The 19,912-nt window shown below is 36.8% G+C and overlaps 1 protein-coding gene across 5 annotated transcripts in view; it reads left to right on the plus strand.

Annotated features, from left to right (window-relative positions):
* The first annotated feature begins 617 nt into the window (after positions 1-617).
* Positions 618-19,912, plus strand: part of LOC107595937 (protein phosphatase Slingshot homolog 1-like) — a 37,144-nt gene continuing 17,849 nt past the window's right edge. The window contains exons 1-4 of one of the 5 annotated variants that reach the window (XM_016286532.1): positions 618-981; positions 1,032-1,741; positions 6,710-6,747; positions 18,198-18,298. In XM_016286532.1, coding sequence (XP_016142018.1) covers positions 1,661-1,741; positions 6,710-6,747; positions 18,198-18,298 — 220 coding nt within the window. In that variant the 5' untranslated portion in view covers positions 618-981; positions 1,032-1,660. Of the gene's footprint in view, positions 1,742-6,709; positions 6,748-12,139; positions 12,745-17,160; positions 17,562-18,197; positions 18,299-19,912 lie in introns of those variants that run through there. The other 4 variants (XM_016286531.1, XM_016286536.1, XM_016286535.1 and 1 more) reach the window with 4 other exon arrangements.

Below are 19,912 nucleotides of genomic sequence, written 5' to 3' on the forward strand. Positions count from 1 at the left end.
CACTGCCAGAGCTATGTGAGATCACTACCATGCTGCTTTTGTGGGGGTGTTAAATTTGTTTTGGTCAACTCACTTGTTTAGTTTCTATACATTTTTAACATTCTAAAAGCTCTTTATTCCAAAGATACTACAAGCGAGTCAGTGTATTCAGGTGTGTTATATTGTAAGTTGCTTCAGAGGCATAAGTTATTGCAAGTGTATTACATACAACAATAATAAAAAAGTGCATTGACATAAAAATGGAAATTTATTTTGGTACTTAAGTACTTTTAAAAGTAATTCTGTACTTTTACTTGAGTTAAAATCTGTCTTTACGACTTTCACTTGTAATGGAGTAATATTTGATTATCAGTATCTGTACTTTCACTCAAGTAATAGAGTTGTGTACTTTGTCCACCTCTGGGATTCATACTTTAGGAAACCTATATTTGGTCAATATTATAATAAGTACTATAATATGTTATGTAAACTTAAACACACACACACACAGAACAAGGCAAATAATTCATAATTTAAATATACATATTACATTTTTTTATTTTTAAGCTCGATTTGGTAATTAACAACAATACAGATAAACAGATATTCATAACACCTTATTGACAACTAAAATTACTTTTCTCCTCCAAACCACCCGGATGTTTACGCTTATCAGTAGTGGGTATTTTGATTCAGTTCAGTTGATTCAGTAGCTCAAATCTTTTGAATCGCCGTTCAGCAAAAAACATTCGTTCGGATTGGTCCAGTGGCCCGGCATGTCATATCGTTAAACCAGTAGGTGGCGAGAAGTACGTTTTTTTTTTGCGGCATTAATGAATTAATGAAAAACAGCTGAATCACCGAAGTTGTTGAATCAACCATTCAACCGACTCGTTATTCGGCTGAGTCGTTTGCGGCGGCAACATTCTTTAAACACGACCTCTACAAATACTCCAGACGTTTTTTCCACAGTTGGAAATCTACCACTGTACATTCATTTTTGTCAAATGCATGGCATGGCTTTTATCAAGTTATAAAAACAACAATTGTAGCACTACAGCCTGAATAACATCCTTACTTTTCCACATACAAGAGGTACTAGTAGACTCCCAGGTTATTCAAATGTCCAACGAAATGCCTCGTTCAGATTCAAAACACTGACTCGTTCAGTGAAGGGCGTGTTTGTTCAGTAATTTCAACCAATGATATGCTCCTACACAGCCCATACTCGAATGCTATTTGTCCATACTATAGCCAGTCTTTGAAGGCAGAAAAGCGGTCACGCGCTTTGAAAGGGAGGGACTCGGCGACCGAAAAATATGGAAGTGAATCGTTCACTTAAAAGATTCATTCACAAACACCGATTCGTTCGCAACAGAAACAACACTATAGGATGTATGAGCTGAAAGCAGCAGCAGCAGTAGTCTGAGTTTCAGCCACATGCGGCAGTGGGTGAGAGTGAGAAGCACCAACATATCATCCAGCTCATGTCAAAACGGAATCAGCAACACAAAAAACCCCGAACAGCGGCTCAGCCATGGCCTTTTAACAGCGGTCCCTTCGAGCGCGTGGAGTCGCAGCGCAATCCCCGTATATCTGGCGCTGCTGCTAGGGGAAAATCCCGCTAGTCGGTTTAGCTCGTGACAGATAGACTGGCCGTTGTGCTGGGAGATTTCCATCCATGGCTCTGGTAACCCTGCAGCGCTCGCCCACTCCCAGCGCGGCGTCCACTTCCAGCACCGCCACCACCAACGCGGGGGAGGTAAGCGGAAATAAACACGCTGAGATGAGATGTGATGATGTAATGATTCATTAAAACACAACAGGACCCATATGAGTCACGTAGGCCTAATGCTAATACAGCTCAGACTGCAGAGCTAGCTAGCGGGATGCCATCAGGGTTGATGGAGGGTTGGACGCTGTGTCACTGCGTCTATCTGCTGTTGTGAGATGACATGATTCGCCTTTGGGCGTTTTATGCGCTATACATGGCATAGATATAATTCTTAAGTTTTACTTGATTATCCTGTGTGTTTTGTGATGGTGCTTAATCTCTGCTGGTAGACCGTGTTTATGGTTCAGGCTTTTAGGGGTGATGCTTTTGAATACTGTTGCCAGGAGAAAGTGTTTAACGGGGCTGTTGTACTTTATTGAGCTAATGGCTTGTTTCCAGGCTGTCCTGCAATTTGTGGTTTAACGATTGTGAAAGAATAGGTCTAGTTTTAGTGAACAAACTACAAAAACTACTGTTTCGTTTGGTACAGATACTGGTTTAACTAAGGATTATTCATAATAACACGCCAAGCCTTAAAGGTGCACTCAGTATGTTTTACTAAAACGGTATATAGATAAATGAATGACACTTTTGGGAAAAATCAAATGTACAATTATGTACACCCACAGAAAATGAAAACTTAAGACATATCAACCGTCCATAAAATACTGTTTTATTTGATATGGAGCGACTCGTCCCTTCAGGATCGCCGCAATGTTGACATCACGTGACCAGGCGTGTCATTCAGCTGAGTGCGTCAGTGTGCAAGGTGCTGTGCAAAGCATAAACATGAAAGTAATACAAATTATGTACTTTGTATTAGGAATGTTTTTTTTTTTTTTTAAGTTAACAAATTCTTTACAAGTTTTCTTAAAAATTACCAGTGTTTGTAGAATTTTTATTTAAAATGTAACTTGAAAGTCACTTACATTTACATTTAATCATTTAGCAGACGCTTTTATCCAAAGCGACTTACAAATGAGGACAATGGAAGCAATCAAAATCAACAAAAGAGCAATGATATGCAAGTGCTAGAACAAGTCTCAGTTAGCTTAATGCAGCACACGTAGCAAGTTTTTTAAAAATAATGTAATAAATGAAAAGAAAACAGATAGAATAGAGCAAGCTAGTGTTAGAGGTCTTTTTTGCTTTTGCTAATTGTATAATAAATGAAAAGAAAACCGATAGAATACAAAAAGATTAGAAAGCAAGTGTTTTTTATTTTATTTTTTATTTTTCATTTAATAGTAAGAAATGTACCTTTTTCTTTTAGGCTGTGATGAGACCTTTTATCTACTGTGAATAATATCTGTAATGTTATTACCATGTTTTTTTTTTCTTTGTTCTCTTCTTTCCATTATCTCTATCCTGTTCTGAATAGTATTGTTACTGTTCGTGAATATACAGCATCGCTTGAACATTTTCAAGACAGTTTGAAGCTTTATTTACAAACTGTTGTTCATCTTTTTTTCCACAATTTCATAAAAAAATAAACACGAAAGTACATCTAAATAAAACAAACACATATTATATTATATACAGACACAACGTAACAGTTGTTATTGGTAGGATGAATAGGAACCAGCTAAACTGAAACAGAAACTTACTGAGTGAACTTTTATATGGCAAGATGTGTATGCAACTACATTTGGTTTTTATTTATTTATATTGAAACTATCATTGAAATGTTGTTCCTGTCATTGTATGTAGTAGTAGTACAGGGAGAAGTTTGTTTGCATGTACCTCATGATATTGTGTTGGACTGTGTGTTTCCATTCATTCAAAAGGGGAACCATCAAAAATGTTGGGTGCTTTTCAGTCATGGGCTATCCTGCATTTCTGCTCAACAGAAATTTCAATCTAAGTCATTGTTCCCTGGCACAGCTAAGCTCCTCTCATGTGATGAAAGGCCTCCTGTTTTTACCTTTTCATTAGGAGCGAGACCCTTTTAGCCAGTCTCACTAGGAGAGCTGTATTGCTTTTCATTGTTAGTGCTTCTCAGGTGGTGGTTTTAAAAAGTGAAAAGTAATTTTCTTGTAGGCTTTAATTGTCTTTCCTCCATGAAAGCACTCCACCTTCATAATAGTTTCTTTGACATCATAGTTGCCTTAGAAATCCATTTATACCCAATAGGGGGCGCTGGCTTTACACATTTGAATGGGAGAGCACAAAGAACAGTGAACATAATGAATTTTAGATATTTGAGTACTATTATTATCATATACACACAGCTCAGGTTATAAATCATATTTTAATTGTGTTTCTGTAACAGTAACAGGGTCAGATTATCAATGTTCTTGAAACATTTAGGAAATGCTGTCTTTTGCGTCTTAGTTGGATTAAAACCTAGCCAATTAGGTTTAGATCTTTAATGTTTAAATCTATATTGTGGTTAAATATAAAGGTCTGTTCACACAAAGGACGATAACTAACAATAGCAATAAAGATATAGTTATAAAAAGCATTCTCAATTTAAAAGAAAACCGAATCCGCATCACAGCTATAATGGTAATGCCACAGAAGAATGATAACATTGGAATCATGTGCAGAACGATTCTGTGCGGCTGATGAATGATAAAACCATCGACGGCAGATCAGAGTCCATAAAGAGCTTGAGTATTTAAAGCGGCAGATGGCAAATCTGCAGCACATGCTTAAAATAAACAGAATGTTATCATACGTTGGTGTGTGGATGCTAATGTAGCTATCGTTATAGTTATCTTTATTGTTCTTGGTGAACGGGCCTTAAGAATAATTGCATAATGTGCTACGCTAGTGAGGACACACACTATTTAGAATTCACATCACAACCTCAAACATGAGGACTGGGGAACATGCAGCTGCAGTGAGGTCATCTCATGCAGAGACTGAAAGAGAGGGATGGATAGACTGATAGAGAGGATGGGTAGAGAGGTAACAAGAGACAATGATGTAAAACAAAAACTCGTTAAAGAGGAATAGCGGTTTTAAGGTTCCAAGGGTAAAAATCTGCAGAAGCTTTGTGTGGTATTTGGGTTCAATTTAACATGAAACCAAAATAGACCCTCTTTGCTTTCTTAAATGATTAGTTCACGTAAAAATGAAAATGCTGACACCGTTTACTCGCCCTCATGTCGTACCAAATCTGTATGACCTTCTTTCTTCCCTGTAACACTGAAGGGACATTTGTGACAAAAAAACATAAAAGTATTATAGTAGTGGTCCATATGACTCTTGCTTTACCAATTTTCTGAAACCGTGGAATTTAATAGCTTCGTGTCTAATCTGTTGATCCAGTTCACAGAACTATTCTTAATCATTTAGTCACAAATAGAACCGATGTTTAAGTAAGAAGTTGAGTCATTACAGCTCATGCATGATAGGACACATAAAACTTACAATACAATATTATGTGCTTATTTTACACAAGCAGTTATATTTGGTAACACTTTAGAATAGGGAACACATATTCACTGTTAACTGAATATGTGACAGTTTTCCCTGAACAAACTCCTAATTTGCTGCTTATTAATAGCTAATAAAGTAGTATGGGGTGGGATTAAGGGATCTAAAATATGGTCATGCAGAATAAGGCATCACTATGTGTTTTATAGATACTAATAAACAGCCCTAATATGCATGCTAGTAAGCAACTAGTTAATAGTGAGAATTGGTCCTTAAAATAAAGTGTTACGTTATATTTAATAACTCACGAATGCAACCAAAATAATACACCATGAACATTTAATTGAACTCTTCAGTATCCCAATTGAGGTACCTACAAAAAAAATGTTTTAGTTTTTTGAATAATATAGAAAATTAAATAATGAAGAAATATTGCACATGATCATCAACTGACGACAGCACATCATTGGCTTGTGCAATGAGGTAAGCAATGACGACAGTCAAGAAAGTCTTTTAGTTTTCTGTGCTCTATAAAATGTATAAAAATGTATAAAAAAAACGTCTTGGTTGTGTCGTACTGTTTTTTAGGATGATTGTGCATATTTGAATGCTCAGCCGCAGTATTGACTTCTACCTTCTTATTTTTCACCTTTCGCCTAGTGCTATCAATCTGTTCATCCTCTTAGTATGTTATAAATCACAGAGAAGCCTCATGCTTTTAAAATCTCTGTTTCTGTTCACAAACCTCATTGTTTCAACTCCTCATTCTGCCCTGCTTATAAAGTTTTATTAGCCAAGCTTCTGCATGAAGTGACAGATTTTGGTACGTGACAGAAACCCTGGCACAGCCAATTCCCCTGACACGGTTTCGTCGCCTTCAGGCATCTGTCACATCTGACCATGGCACACTCCCCGGCCTTCATTCAGTGCTATATACCACTATCAGTAACCTAATAATCAGGGCCGTCACATTCACATACAGTGAAGAACTATTTTAAAAACAGTCTTTGTTATGATGAAACCTTATCTTAAGAAGAGGCCCCATTCTTCATGTTTTCAGCTTTGAGAGAACATTTCTTCTTTGTCATATTACGCTGCTGTGAATAGTGATACATCAAAGCTTTTTTGTTATTTGGGACACATAGGTCTTGTATTGTGCTTAAAGGTTACACATTAAGCAGAGAAAGAGAGAGAGAGAGTGATCATGTAGGGGAAAGAACAATGTTTAGGCCAGATTGTTGTTCGTTGCGCTGGGTTTGAGTCGGGTGAGGTTGTGGAATTTGGAAAAGTTCCGAGGCCTGAGGGATTCTGGCCTCTCCATTATTTATTCCAGAATTCTGCTGACATTTTCACAACAGATGCTGAATTTATAACTTATAATTTGGTTTAGGTAGAAGATGCGTGAAGACATAATTAGATTTATTACATCAGAAAATCCTACATCCTGCTCTATTCTTTATCTTAAGGCTCGAAGCAATAAAATGAAATAAAACAGTGTAGACATGTCTTGGTGATCTATTGTTTTAGATTACTAACTTCTGTTTCACTCACACTTTCTTTTTATTTTCCCAGGACTTTGGAAGTGACGATGAACGGCGGCTAAATCAGAGGTGACTACTGGCTTTTAAATACAAGTTTTTCTGTATTTGTGTGTGTGTGTGTTTGTGTGTGTGTGTTCCCAAGGTCCAATCTGTCAGAAGCAGATGATGAAGAGTCTGTCAGTTCCATGATGGGAGGAGTCTTCATCACACACTCTAGTTTGCGAGATGGTTCCTAACACATATAATCAGACATATCTGAGCCCAGGTGTCTGATCACTGCTTTCACGGCAGCTCTAACACCAGAGTGGGTTTTTATTACAGTTTCAGTTCCTCTTCGACTGAAGTGAGATCAAGTGGGTTTAATTTGAGGTGAACGTCTTGCTGGCTTTCCCCACTATATCAGACACTATATCGTTCCTAATGAGTATTTGTCTTATTAGAACTATCTGGTTCCTTGTAATTCAATGACTGTAGCTGACAGATGGATGAAATGGTGTTTAGTAGAGTTGGATATTGCCAACTACCTTCTGCAGGTCTCCAGGTGCCATTGCTTATAAAATGAAAAATTTAAGAGCCAAACTGACTGTTTTTCAGCCTTTATGCAAAACTCCAAAAATGTACCAATACGTACAATTCACTGCAGTTTCTAGCTGAAATGAAAAACTAGTTTCTTCTCACACAACTTATAAATACAGGAAAAAGATTATCGAATAACAAATACTTTTTTTCCATTTGCATTGCATAACCAGCCATGCATGGCTTTTCGGATGTAGTAAATTTGTTCACCTGTAACAAAGATCTCAAAGACTTGTCAGCAAGTTAAAATTGCGTGATTGCTTCAACAAATGTGTTTTTATCTCCTGTTTGCTTTTGTTAACACTGTTGATTAGGTTTAGTGTAGGTGGTATGTTTCCTTTTAGCACCACTCACTGGACATTTCACTTTAAAAGTGTCGTGCAACATGTAAAAAGCAATGTAATATAATTTTGCAGAAATGTCACCCCAAGCACGTTTGTCCAGTGAGCCTGGTTTTCTTTTTTTAGTAGTGAAATTATAGAATCAGTTTTATTATACATAATCAAAGTCACCGTTTGAGATTTGCATTTGTATTTGCAACCATTTCACTTGCAGTCCGAAGCCCTGTTATGATCAGATTCATGTCGATTCAATACTTTGGGATGCGTCAGGATATGATAAATAAATCATGATTGAAACTGCAGCAAACACAAACAAGATATTTGAAACTATTGTGCAGTTTCTCTATTTCTCATTCAGTTCATTTAGATTTAAGGGCTCTGATGTTGGTCTCAGATTTTGAGCGTATTTGACTTGCTTTTTCATGTTGTTTAAGTGTTTTCAGATGTTAAAATATTTTTTGGATGTGGAGCGATCTGTTTTTTGACCCATGACAGTGTTTGGAAAATCACTTTTTCTATGTTGTTTAGAGACGCTAGCGGTGGAGAAATTACACACTTCAGCTTTAATTGATCTATAGAAAATTACATAAATCATTGCACAAATTTAAAAATGTTGAAGCAAGTATCAATGCAACATCTTTATACTGTGTATAATTTTACAGTCACAGCCTTAGTGTTTTGTAAAGGTCAAAGGCTGTTGAAGTAGAGGGGACATCTTGTCAGTCCAGACTGTTTTGGGGTTCAGCATTTTTTTCATTCAGCATATCTTTTAGAGGACATATTAAACTAGGGCTTGTGTCTGCTGGGATTGGACTAATGTCCCAGTCCTTTCAAACTTTGAATCTAGGTCACCACGAGGATGGAAGAAAAGTTCTTAAGAGACAAGCTGTTCACTGATGTGCAGTACTTTGTGAAACTCTTGCTCTGTATTTCAATGTTGCCATCTAGGTACTGGCCAAACAAGGTCAAATAACTCGTGAAGACAGTTGGAATTCATATGTACAGTACAGATTGAGGAGCTAAAAGAAGAGGATGTGTACAGTGGATGATTTGTCATTTTAAAGGTCACATGACATCCTCAAAGGTCACATTGCTCGGGAAATAACTCTTGTGTTGACTGTAAACTCAACACAAGTTGAATCAGTAGCAATTTATGTCCCACATTTAAATTTTTTGTCTAAATAACAGTAAAAGTACCATAAGGACTTGTTTTGTTCTTTTAGTAAAGTATCTGTAAATGAATGGCTTGTAATAAGCACATTCAAACAGACTAATCCCCAGAACGTGTGAACACAGAGATAATAAATGCTTTGTTGAAGAGTAAAAGGAAATGTATTGTTTTTTTATTTTGATCAAACTTAGAAAAGGGAGCGGAGGAACTCCTGAATGAACCCCTTAATGCAGGGGTGTATAATCCTGTTCCTGGAGGGCCACTGTTCGGCAAAAAGTTTAGCTCTAACCCCAATTAAACACACCTGAACCAGCTAATCAAGGTCTTACTATGCATACTAGAAACTTCCAGGTAGGTGTGTGAGACAAGTTGGAGCTAAACTGTGCAGGACACCGGCCCTCCAGGACTGAGTTTGGACACCCCTGCCCTAATGCCATCTGTCTGTTTTCTGCTGGATGTAAGCACATGTGGTGTGTGTGACCTACATAAGGTCATCTGATAAGCGAAAGAGCAGTTGTTCCCTCAGTGCATTTTAAGTGCTTTTGGTACTTTCTGTCCATCTCGGTCTCTTTCTCGCTGTGTTTGCCCTGTGATTGGTTCAGAAGGCAGTGCTTAGTGTTTCTGTAAAAACAGGATATGAGAAAAGGACTCTGTTGAGATTCCAGTGTTAGCGATTGCAGATACAATGGAGGCTGTGTCTGATTTCTGTATCTTCCTGTGATTCATAGACAAGACTTTAGTCCCTCCGCATTTAACAGCTTAACCAAACATACAGCGAACATACAGTGAACCCAAAAAGTAGTGGGCACATAAGCTACACTTAAATGGAAGTCATTGCAAAATCACTTTGAGATCACTTGATTAAAAGTAATTGCAAAAGTGACTAAGAAAAGTTTGTTCTGAGAAAAGCTCTAGCATCATTTGTTTTATCATCATTTGCAGTTTAAAGTTAAAACGCCTTAATGGTGGATTTGTTTTTTACAAACATGCAACTTTTCACCTCACAAGTCATTAACTGATGGACTGGAGTTGTTTGGAATACTTGTGGGTTATTGTGATGTTTTTATCAGCTGTTTGGACTCTTATTCTGATGGCACCCATTCACTGCAGAGGATCTGTTGGTGAGCAAGTGATGTAAAGTTTTCTAAATCTGTTCCGTAGAAGAAACAAACTCCTCTACATCTTGGATGCACAAGAGTCAGTAAATTATCAGCAGATTTTCATTATTGAACTATTGAACTAGTCTAAATACTTCTTGAGGCCACTATATCTTCTAAAATCAGAATAGAAATTCCAATTTAATTAATGTTCAACCTTTAGTCTAAAAATCTATGCATTCATGGAACTATCCAGAGTGCAGAAAACAGACAGAAAAGTTGTGTGTGTTGGGAACAGGATGTCCTAAAGGCTCATGTGAAACAAATCCTCTTTTAATGAGGAAAAACAAGGTTAAGATAAAGTCACTAGTGCAACAGATATGCATGGAGCGAAATAAAAAAATGTAAGAACAGCAGCATCAGCAAAACAGAACACTTCTTCCACACAAACAGCCATTTTAGACAATGAAACTTAAATTTAGGATGAAACTGAGAGGGATCCGAAACACTAGTAGTTTTGTGGTAGGTCAGTCAAGAGTCTGAGCTAGCTACTGTTCTAAAGATCCAAACTGCTAGTTGTTATATGTTAACTGAGCATTCCAGCTTGTTCTGTTTATTGTTGTGCAATTATCAGAACGTGACACCCAAACAGTATTTGATGTAATTTGTTTATGCACACCCGTCCTTCTGCCTGAGCTCATTGATTCCTGAAGTAACACCCATTGCTAGTACGAAGACGGTTTGAACCTGACAAATTCCTTTCATCTTACCTAAGGCTGACTTATCTTGTATTTTCCTGAATTCTTGTGGAAATAGGTGTTGTGACAGAATCTGCAATGCTGTTACTTGCAGTTCGTGGGGTAGTGTGAACTCTGTGGAAAGGAATGAATGCCATTGCTTTGAATATTTATAATGCAGATATATAGCATGTTCATGCAAATGAGAATACATTTTGTTTGTATTTACTGCAGTTTTTATGGTTATATGGTGACCCAGATATATTTAACTTAGCCCAGTTTGTACATGAGAAAATTATTACTGTTTACGATGCACAATACATCGGTACCATATCAATTGCTGTCCAATATTAAATATTTGGTCACGCATTAGTTTGGGGACCAATTCTCACTATTAACTATGACTTTCGCCCCAATAAACTCAAAATTTGCTGGCTATTAATAGGTAAGGAAGTTAAGTTAAGTTTAGGCATGGGGTCGGATTAAGGGATCTAAAATATGGTCATTTAGAATAAGGCATTAATATTTGCTTTATTACTACTACTAAAAAGCCAATACATTAGTAATATGCATGCTAATGCGCAACTAGTTAAAAGTGAGAATTGGTATTAAACTAAAGTATTACCAAATATTTTTTTTATTTGTAGTATCTGTTGAAAGTCTAAATGTATATGTGTAAATATTAGTAAAGTAATTTTACAGTTGTACTGTAAAAATAAAACCATTATTATTTTTAATTTATATTTTACAGTGAAATATTAGTTATTTTAATCTTTTATAGTCATATTATTGATATAAAGTCGTATGATACATTTGTTATTTAATATTTTATAGTCGTCATTGGTCAAAGTCACAAAATGTTTGGCCAAATTACACAGTCTTGCAAACAAGCAAACCTTTTTTTTCTTTCTTTTTTCAGAAAAATTGCAATTTGATTTCTTTTTCCCAGTCTTACTGTGATCTATAATTTTAAGCATTTTGAAACAGGCGTAGCTGGACGATGTACTCAGGAATGCCTGCTGAACCGGTCAAAGACTTTTCCTGTGAAATCAACCAGGTGGCACAGCATTGAGCCAGCTGGTGATTTCACCAAACAGACTCCGAGACAGGAGCAGCCAAGCACAGCAATCAGTGTTTATGTTTGGGTGTAGTTGCATCAGGGTGTGTGTGTGTGTGTGTGTGTGTGTGTAAATGTCTCTGATCCGTTAGGACCCATTATTGCTCAAATTGCATTATTGTTCTGGTGAAAAAGGCAGATAGTGGAGTACAGACAGTCGGCCAGTCTCTGCACTTACTGCAGTCTACTTAGGACACTCATCCCCCGTCTCTGCTCCTAATGAGATTTTAAAGATTCTCCCCTGCTTTGTCCGACAGCAGCAGACAATGTTGCCCATGCTTAGCCCATGTAAGGATGGCACCCAGAGGATTTTGGGACCGATCATTTTAGGGTGTGGCGAGCATTGGTGGAGTCCTGGCTAAGAAGGTCAACACATTTGTTGCAGTTATTATTTATTTTATTTTTTTGTCCAACTGATTGTCTTCAGGAAAAAGAACAATCTTCTATATTTTCTGCTGGGATCTTTTCTGCTTTTTCCATCCATTTCACTTTATCATTTCTGTCAGATTTGCTGGAATTAAGCTGTTTTATTTCTCCAAGAGACACACCAGGATCTCTGTGGCCTGCTGGGCTTCTTGCCGTGTCAGAGCTGTTTGGAGTGCTCTAATTTCAGTGGAGAGATCTCATGCACACACACACAGAGTGCTTCATCCCTTCCTGTGTAACTGCAAAGAGAAGGGAACAGGTTTTTCCTCCTCTCTCTATTTACTGACACACACACATAGAGAGAGAGAGAGGGAGGGAGTGTGTCAGTAGGAACTTGCTCACACACTCTCAGACAGCGTCATACTGAGGTAGGGGCTGCAGACGTGCTCCTTCTCTCCTCTGCGTGCTGTTTTTCTCCCTCTGTCGTAAGCAACTGGAGATCTGACCGAAGTGTGCTGCTGCGGACCAGGGCGAGGGAGATTTTCCCTGCAGCCAGCAGCAGGATGCATCTGGTTGTGGACTCCTGTCAGGAAGTTGTGCTGAAGATACTACCATACTTTGTGGATAATGCATTCGTCACACAGAGGCAGATCTACCACATGTGAGTGAATTATTGAAGTGGTTCAGGAGACTTAAGTGAAATTGGCGCTGATGCAGGATTGCAGTGCCGTTTACGGCTTTGATTGACTGTGATGCTTTGCTTGTACAGTAAGATACAGAAGTCTGGAAATCAGGGATTCAGATTTTTAATTGGAAAATTAACAATGTTTTAGGATTTTGATGTGCTTGAGCTTGAGTTCTGCTGTTATTAAAGTAAAAAGAAAAAAAATGCTAAGACATTGTTAAATGTTAATTAATCATCTGAAAGTTGTTAATTTCCATTTTAACTTTTCAAACAAATCTTTATGGTTATGATATACAGTTTCGGAGTGGTAGAATTCTTAATGTTTTTGAAAGATGTCTCTTAATGCTCACCAACATTAAATTTATTTGATCACATATATAGTAAAAGCAATAATATTGTCAATATTTTTTACAATTTAAAAGAACTGTTTTCTATTTTAATATATTTTACAATATAATCTATTACTGTGATGGCAAGGCAGAATTTTCAGCAGCCAAATAATCTAGTTTTCAGTGTCACATGATCCTTCAGAAATCATTTTAATATGCTGATTTGATGCTCAAGAAATCTTAAAAAAAAAAGTTGCAAAAGGGAAAAAAAAAATCTTACTGTCACCAAACCCTTGAATGGTAGTGCAATTAGTAGTAAGTAAATATATATATATATATATATATATATATATATTCTTCTGTATCTTTTGGACAGTTTCTTGAGTAATAACTGTAGTACAGCAGTAGAAACATCAAACTGGACTACAGGTGATATGTGACCCAGTTAGAGCAGCTGGCAGCATTCATTCATACTTCATATTTGTCTGAGGCCTCTGTTTTGATCTTACCTGCATGTTTGTTCTTTATGTTGGTCACATAGATTTGCATTGACCTGTAAAATCTTGTCTTGCCGCATCTCAACGAGTTTTGTTGCTCTTATGTAAGAGCGATTACCAGTGATACCTGAGAGGTAGTGATGATGTTTGCATGAAATTCAATTAAATTCAATCTGAATGAAAGGCATGCGGTTGTCGGATTTTGCAGTTTGTATTTGCACAAACTGTGTGCATTTACATAAGAGCCAATGTACCAATTTATTCCTGCATATGGCCATTTTACAAATATATCAGACGACAATGCAGTGCCAAATCAGTCATGACCTTCACATGAATTTACTAACATGTGGGCTTGTTAGGCCTGCAGGTGTTTTTGTGTTTGATACTGTACTTTGCTGTGATATGGAAGATATTTTTGGCTTATGCATTTATGGAGGGGTTGTTGAGATGTGTGTAAATGTGTTTGGGAGAAAGTGAGCGAGAGTTGTTCAGGAGTTGGCCCTCTACTTGGGTGGGCAGATATGTTTGATGATTTGCTGGCAATCTAAAATTAAAGGGGTCATATGATGCGATTTCAAGTTTTCCTTTCTCTTTGGAGTGTTACAAGCTGATTGTGCATAGATAAGATCCCTGAAGTTGCAAAGACTAAAGTCTCAAAACCAAAGAGATATTCTTTATCAAAGTTAAGACTCTGCCACACCCCCCTAAAATGGCAATAAATTTTCTTATTGGGCCGATACCGATAACAGATAAAATGAGCATTTATCGGCCGATACCGATATGGTGGCCGATATATCGTGCATCCCTACCTACAATAATGTACAGTATTTGAACATGAATGACAAAGCATGTCAACATATTCTGTTACACCAAATACACCAAATAATGATCTTTAAAAAAGCATCATATGACCCCTTTAAGCAAAACAATAAGAATTGCAACTGTTTTAATGCATTTGTATCTGGCCATTGTCATTATTGGTATATCAGTTAGGCATGTCATTGTAGGTATGTTAATCTGTATATCGTTGTTATCTTGTGACTCATGAGTATGTGAGCGTTAAAACGTAAAGTTAAATTAAATTCCAGTAGCAAAAACAGTATTAGAGTTGGTAAGTTCAACTAATTTCATGAATCAGTTCAAACTGTCTTTTTGAATCAGTTAAAAATTCTGATTCAATGATTCATTGGCATTATCTTTCACATGTTGCTGTTTAATTACTTCATTGCATATAAATGAAAATTGATAGAAACAATGGAATACATTCCTTGATCTCTTTTAATAGATTTTTTATTTGATTTAAACAATTTGAATATACTTAACTGCAAGGTTATTTGTGATTGAAATTAAGCTATACATAAAAAAACCTAATGTACGTTACTGATGACGAAATTTGTATCATGCAAGGAATTCTTTTTCTATGGTTGTAGTTTTTACTTCTAAAATCCAATAAAAAAAATTGATATTATTTTACTGTAAAATTACATATAATGCAATGTTAAACCATGTTCAATTTTGTAACTTTTACAGTTAACCAATTAACAGGTTTTTACTGCACACTTTTTAAAAAATATTTACTTTTTTACAGTGTATACTTTTTTGTTATATTCATCAGGAAAGAAAGTTGACAACTTTATATTTGTGGTGCAGTTTTGATTCCAGATTTTCTACCAAAGGACTGTTCATCCTACACCAGGTGCCATGTATCCATCTGTGTCCGACTCTAAGCATACAAGTGAAATGTGGACAGAGACGTTTTAGAGCGGTTTCTTCTCAAAACTCTTACTCGCATCATAATTACACCCTTGGAGATGAGTGTACTCCACTCAGGGCTTGTGCATCGTCATTTTCAGCTGTCTGTCTCTCAGTCATGACTCAATCCATCAGCCCAACGGTGCTGAGCTGCTTCCAGCCTTCACATAAATCGCTTAGAGGGGCGGACAGAGAGAGAACGCAGCAGAAACAAAAGAGAGGAGGATGGAAACAAAAGCATCTGTGATCTGCTGACACCCTTGAGGCCTTTGGTGGGAGGGTGAGAAAGTTGTAGAGGGGAATAAGAGAAAGGGAGGAGGAGGAAGTAGGAGAGAAATAAAGAGAAGGGTGGGGTGGGGGGTTGGGGTACAATGCGAGTTTTGTTGCCGGTTGCTTATCATGTAATGGCTGTTCCTCTGAATGCTGAGACACTGGAAGTCCAGTCAGGAAAATGAGAGGGATGAGTCAGCAAAGGGGCACAGCCACTGCAGGCTGAGAAAACAATGTTACCCTGAAATATTTGCCTAGACCATGATGGTTTTGAGTAGCCACTCCTAAATAGCCAACCCATGATCTTTTTGATTGTATGCTTCTATTATCTCCCTTTCCAGTTAACGCGTTCTATTTCTTTTCATTGCATCTGTGTGTTTGAGAAGTTACATTACTTGCATCAAGTTTGACTTTTTTTTTTTTTTTATCACAAACCATTTAATTAAAATTAATTGAGTTTGTGGAATAGTGTAGGGATGGGCAGAACTACATATTTTCAAAATTGACTAGTCATTGGGTTGTCTAACTATTTGACTATATAACGAATCTCAGAATAAAAGCATTGTCTCAACATGCCTATCTGTCTGTCTGCCCAGTGTTCAACATATTGCATAATTAGGCTGTATTCACACAAGCAGAACAGTCCTAATCACAGTTCTGTTGATAAACATTTCTCTTATAAAAGAGAGTGACAACTTCATTCTTTAACTGCTGTGACTGCTTTAAATATTCAGGAGAGTGAGAGTGATTTAGAGAGCATGTTGACTTGATGTGTGCTGCATGAATGGAGCCACAGTCAACAGCTATTTTGTCTGACAAGTCATTGACATATATATGACATGCATGAGGGCTTTGTAGGTTGTTTTGTACTTGTCAGTCACTGTTATGACCATTAGAACTCAGTGATGACAAAAATTAGGAGTAAAGTGCAATAAAAAGTCTCAATATTTACTGATGTTCTCTGCCGTTATGGATACAGGAATTACTTGCATACAGTGTTTATATTAAACATGTATGTAAAAAATATTATACAGTATATTATTGACAATATATATACCAATAAAAAGTTTAGGATCAGTTTTATGTTTGTTTTGTTTTGAGAAATTAATTGAAATAAATTGATACTAATTAATAATGTTACAAAAGATTTCTATTTCAAATAAATTGTATTAATTAAAAAAATCATAAATAAAATTAAATGCATTAAAAAATACATTTTAAAAATCCTTGTTTTTTTTCATGGTTTCCACAAAAGTATTACTGTTTAGAGTAATGACTGCTGAAAACTGAAAGCTTTGCCATCACAGTATTAAATTACATTTTAAAATATATTAAAATTGAAAACGGTTATTTTAAATTGTAATAATATTACACAAATTACTGTTTTTACTGTATAATCAAATAAATGTTAGTAGGTACAAGTACAACTATTTCAACTAGGAATATTTCATTTTGAACTAAAATATCACAAAATTCATTGTTCTCTCTCTTTGTCACTCTCTCAATTTCTCTTTCTCTCTTTTTGTTTTATTATTGTTTTTAAGTATACAGTCTGTATACAGACCAAATCCAAGGGCAGGGAGAGGCCATGTATACATAAACGCACACACAAGTTCATTAAACTATCAACCAAAGTCATGTACTACTCCACCGTGTTCAGTCTAATTAATGTGAACCATCCCTTGCCCTGTTATGGCAGTATGATAATAGACGAGTGTTTTCTTGACAGCTCAGTAATCTCTGCAAGATATTGAGAGCATTTCTCACCTTACCAGGTCTTTTCCCAGCACTGAGTTTCCATTAAGATTTACTTGTGCCACAGTGCATTAAAATAATAGTGAGCCTCAGGTGGTTCACATTTCTATAAGTGTGTTTAACTGCATGTGAGGCTAATTACTGCCACACCTGAAATCACAGACCTAAAGCACCTGTCACGAGTATACAGGTGAGTGATGGTGAGATGGGTTGTATAACTTGCAAAATTCAACCCCAGAGATTTAAAGATATGCAGTAATTGTTCATTCACAAAATGTTTTATATTTTAAATTGATAGAATGGACACGTATCCATATACTGTATATTTATCAGAAACCCTATCATTCTTATTTTATTGTGACTGAATAATAACAGATTTTGATGTCTTGTCAACTTTATTTTTATAGTGATTTTCATCATACGTTTACTACAGATTAGAGATTTCGAATGTTTTGGAAAGAATTCTCTTATGCTCACGAAGGCTGCATTTATTTGATCACAGATACTGTAAAATAATAATATTGTCTAATATCATTACAATATAAATAGCTGTTTTTTATTTTAATATATTTTAAAATGTCTTTTATTTCTATGATGGTAAAGCTGAATTTTCAGTAGCCATTTCCCCAGTCTTCAGTGTCACATGATATGCGATATAAGAAAAACCCACGTTGTACTTTCGTAAAATCCAAATCTACAACTTTCAGGTCTCTGTGGGTTTTGTCATATTAGATTGTATGATATGTCATGCGAGCGTGTTTTTTTTTTTGCCCACGTTTCTCGCATTTCCTCCTCTCTACCCTTTCTTTCGCTCTCTCTTTTACAGTTTAAGCGAGAGCTTCTTGATGGTCAAGGGGGCCGCTCTCTTTTTGCAGCAGGGCAGTTGTCCGCAGGGTCAAAGAGGTCATCCTCACCACAAACATGCAGGTGAGTCCATGCTTGCACTTGAGGGGTTTCTATGAAATTCATCTCCTCACATAACACGTTAGTGTGTTTCTTCCTTAGCTAAAACGTCAGCAAGTATACTTGAATTTTAATCACAGTACAGGCGTCATTTTGCATGCAAAATGCTCATTGTTATTTGAGTGGACCTCGATCCTTTATTTACTGTACTTTATTTACTGTACTCCCAATTGTAAGTCGCTTTGGATAAAAGCGTCTGCTAAATGACAATGTAAATGTAAATGTGTTGCTGCAGTTTTAAATTAATGACAATAACTTTTGGGGTTATGGTGTTTTGATGGAAATTATGGCTACTATCATGGGCGACATTGGGGGGGGGGGGGCAACTGCCCCCCCATATTGTTAGTCATGGAATCCCTGATGTCGGCCTGCTGCAATTGGAGTGCTTAGCCAAGCACTAAATACCCTCAACATGTTTGTGCAGCGTTGACCAATGTAACCAATCACAGATATCTGTTGATTTCTTGAACGCAATGGCCAATCAGAAACGTTTTGTCAGAATTCACTCACTGCTGAAAGCGCCACAGTTTTTAAGTGCAGTTTTGCACACTCGTGAATCATCTCATGACGAAGTGCAGACACAATGTAAATAAGAGATCCTTAGCGTATGCAGTTTAGAGAGCTTCATTGATTATAACGGAACTTTGTAAGATCACGATGAACGAAGATGAGTGACGCTTTTTAGTGATAAAGGGATTCATGCTTTGCACACTTTCTAGGGTATAATCCGTTCAGAATTTGTATGAAACGTTCGTTTTTTGGACACATAGGCTACACCCTGCAAAGTTTCGGGAATGACATCCGCATATTTATGCAGGATTCACTCTCGGATAGCAGTGATTGGCAATGGACGGAACATAAAATATGTTGATTTAATTCTGAAACCGGTCCTGGCCAAACCTCCACAGACAGCACGCGTCCCGAGCAAGATCTAAATCACGGACCAAAAGCATGTGTAAACTTTATTGAGATCGGGACATATCAACCAGTAATTTCATTTCATTTCCAGCAATGAACGGTAGAAAGTTCAGCAATGAATGTTGTGCGATTTATGACAGAATATAGTCCCACAACTGATTGTTTATTTTTTCCCCACGTGTCTCGCCTTTGGTAACAATGATTCAAAACGGAAACATTTCAAGTGACATGGGAAAAAGACACGGAAAACTTCAGTGAACATCAGAAAAGCAGCTTGCACATTTCTGGTTAAAAATTAAAGGCCATCAATCGACAAACGGGAAGCATCACCCTTCAAGTCAGCAAGAAGAGCCAAAGCTAGTCCACAGTTTACTAAACGGTGGCAACCTCTTTAAGTTATTCTTGACTGTGTTGGATTGACTGCTCAATGTAACCAATCACAGATATCTGTTGATTTCTTGAACGCAATGGCCAATCAGAAACGTTTTGTCATAATTCACTCACTGCTGAAAGCGCCACAGTTTTTAAGTGCAGTTTTGCACACTCGTGAATCATCTCATGACGAAGTGCAGACACAATGTAAATAAGAGATCCTTAGCGTATGCAGTTTAGAGAGCTTCATTGATTATAACGGAACTTTGTAAGATCACGATGAACGAA

This window comes from Sinocyclocheilus grahami, unplaced genomic scaffold, assembly GCF_001515645.1.
Source record: "Sinocyclocheilus grahami isolate Dianchi unplaced genomic scaffold, SAMN03320097.WGS_v1.1 scaffold211.1, whole genome shotgun sequence".
NCBI classification, from domain to species: Eukaryota; Metazoa; Chordata; class Actinopteri; order Cypriniformes; family Cyprinidae; genus Sinocyclocheilus; species Sinocyclocheilus grahami.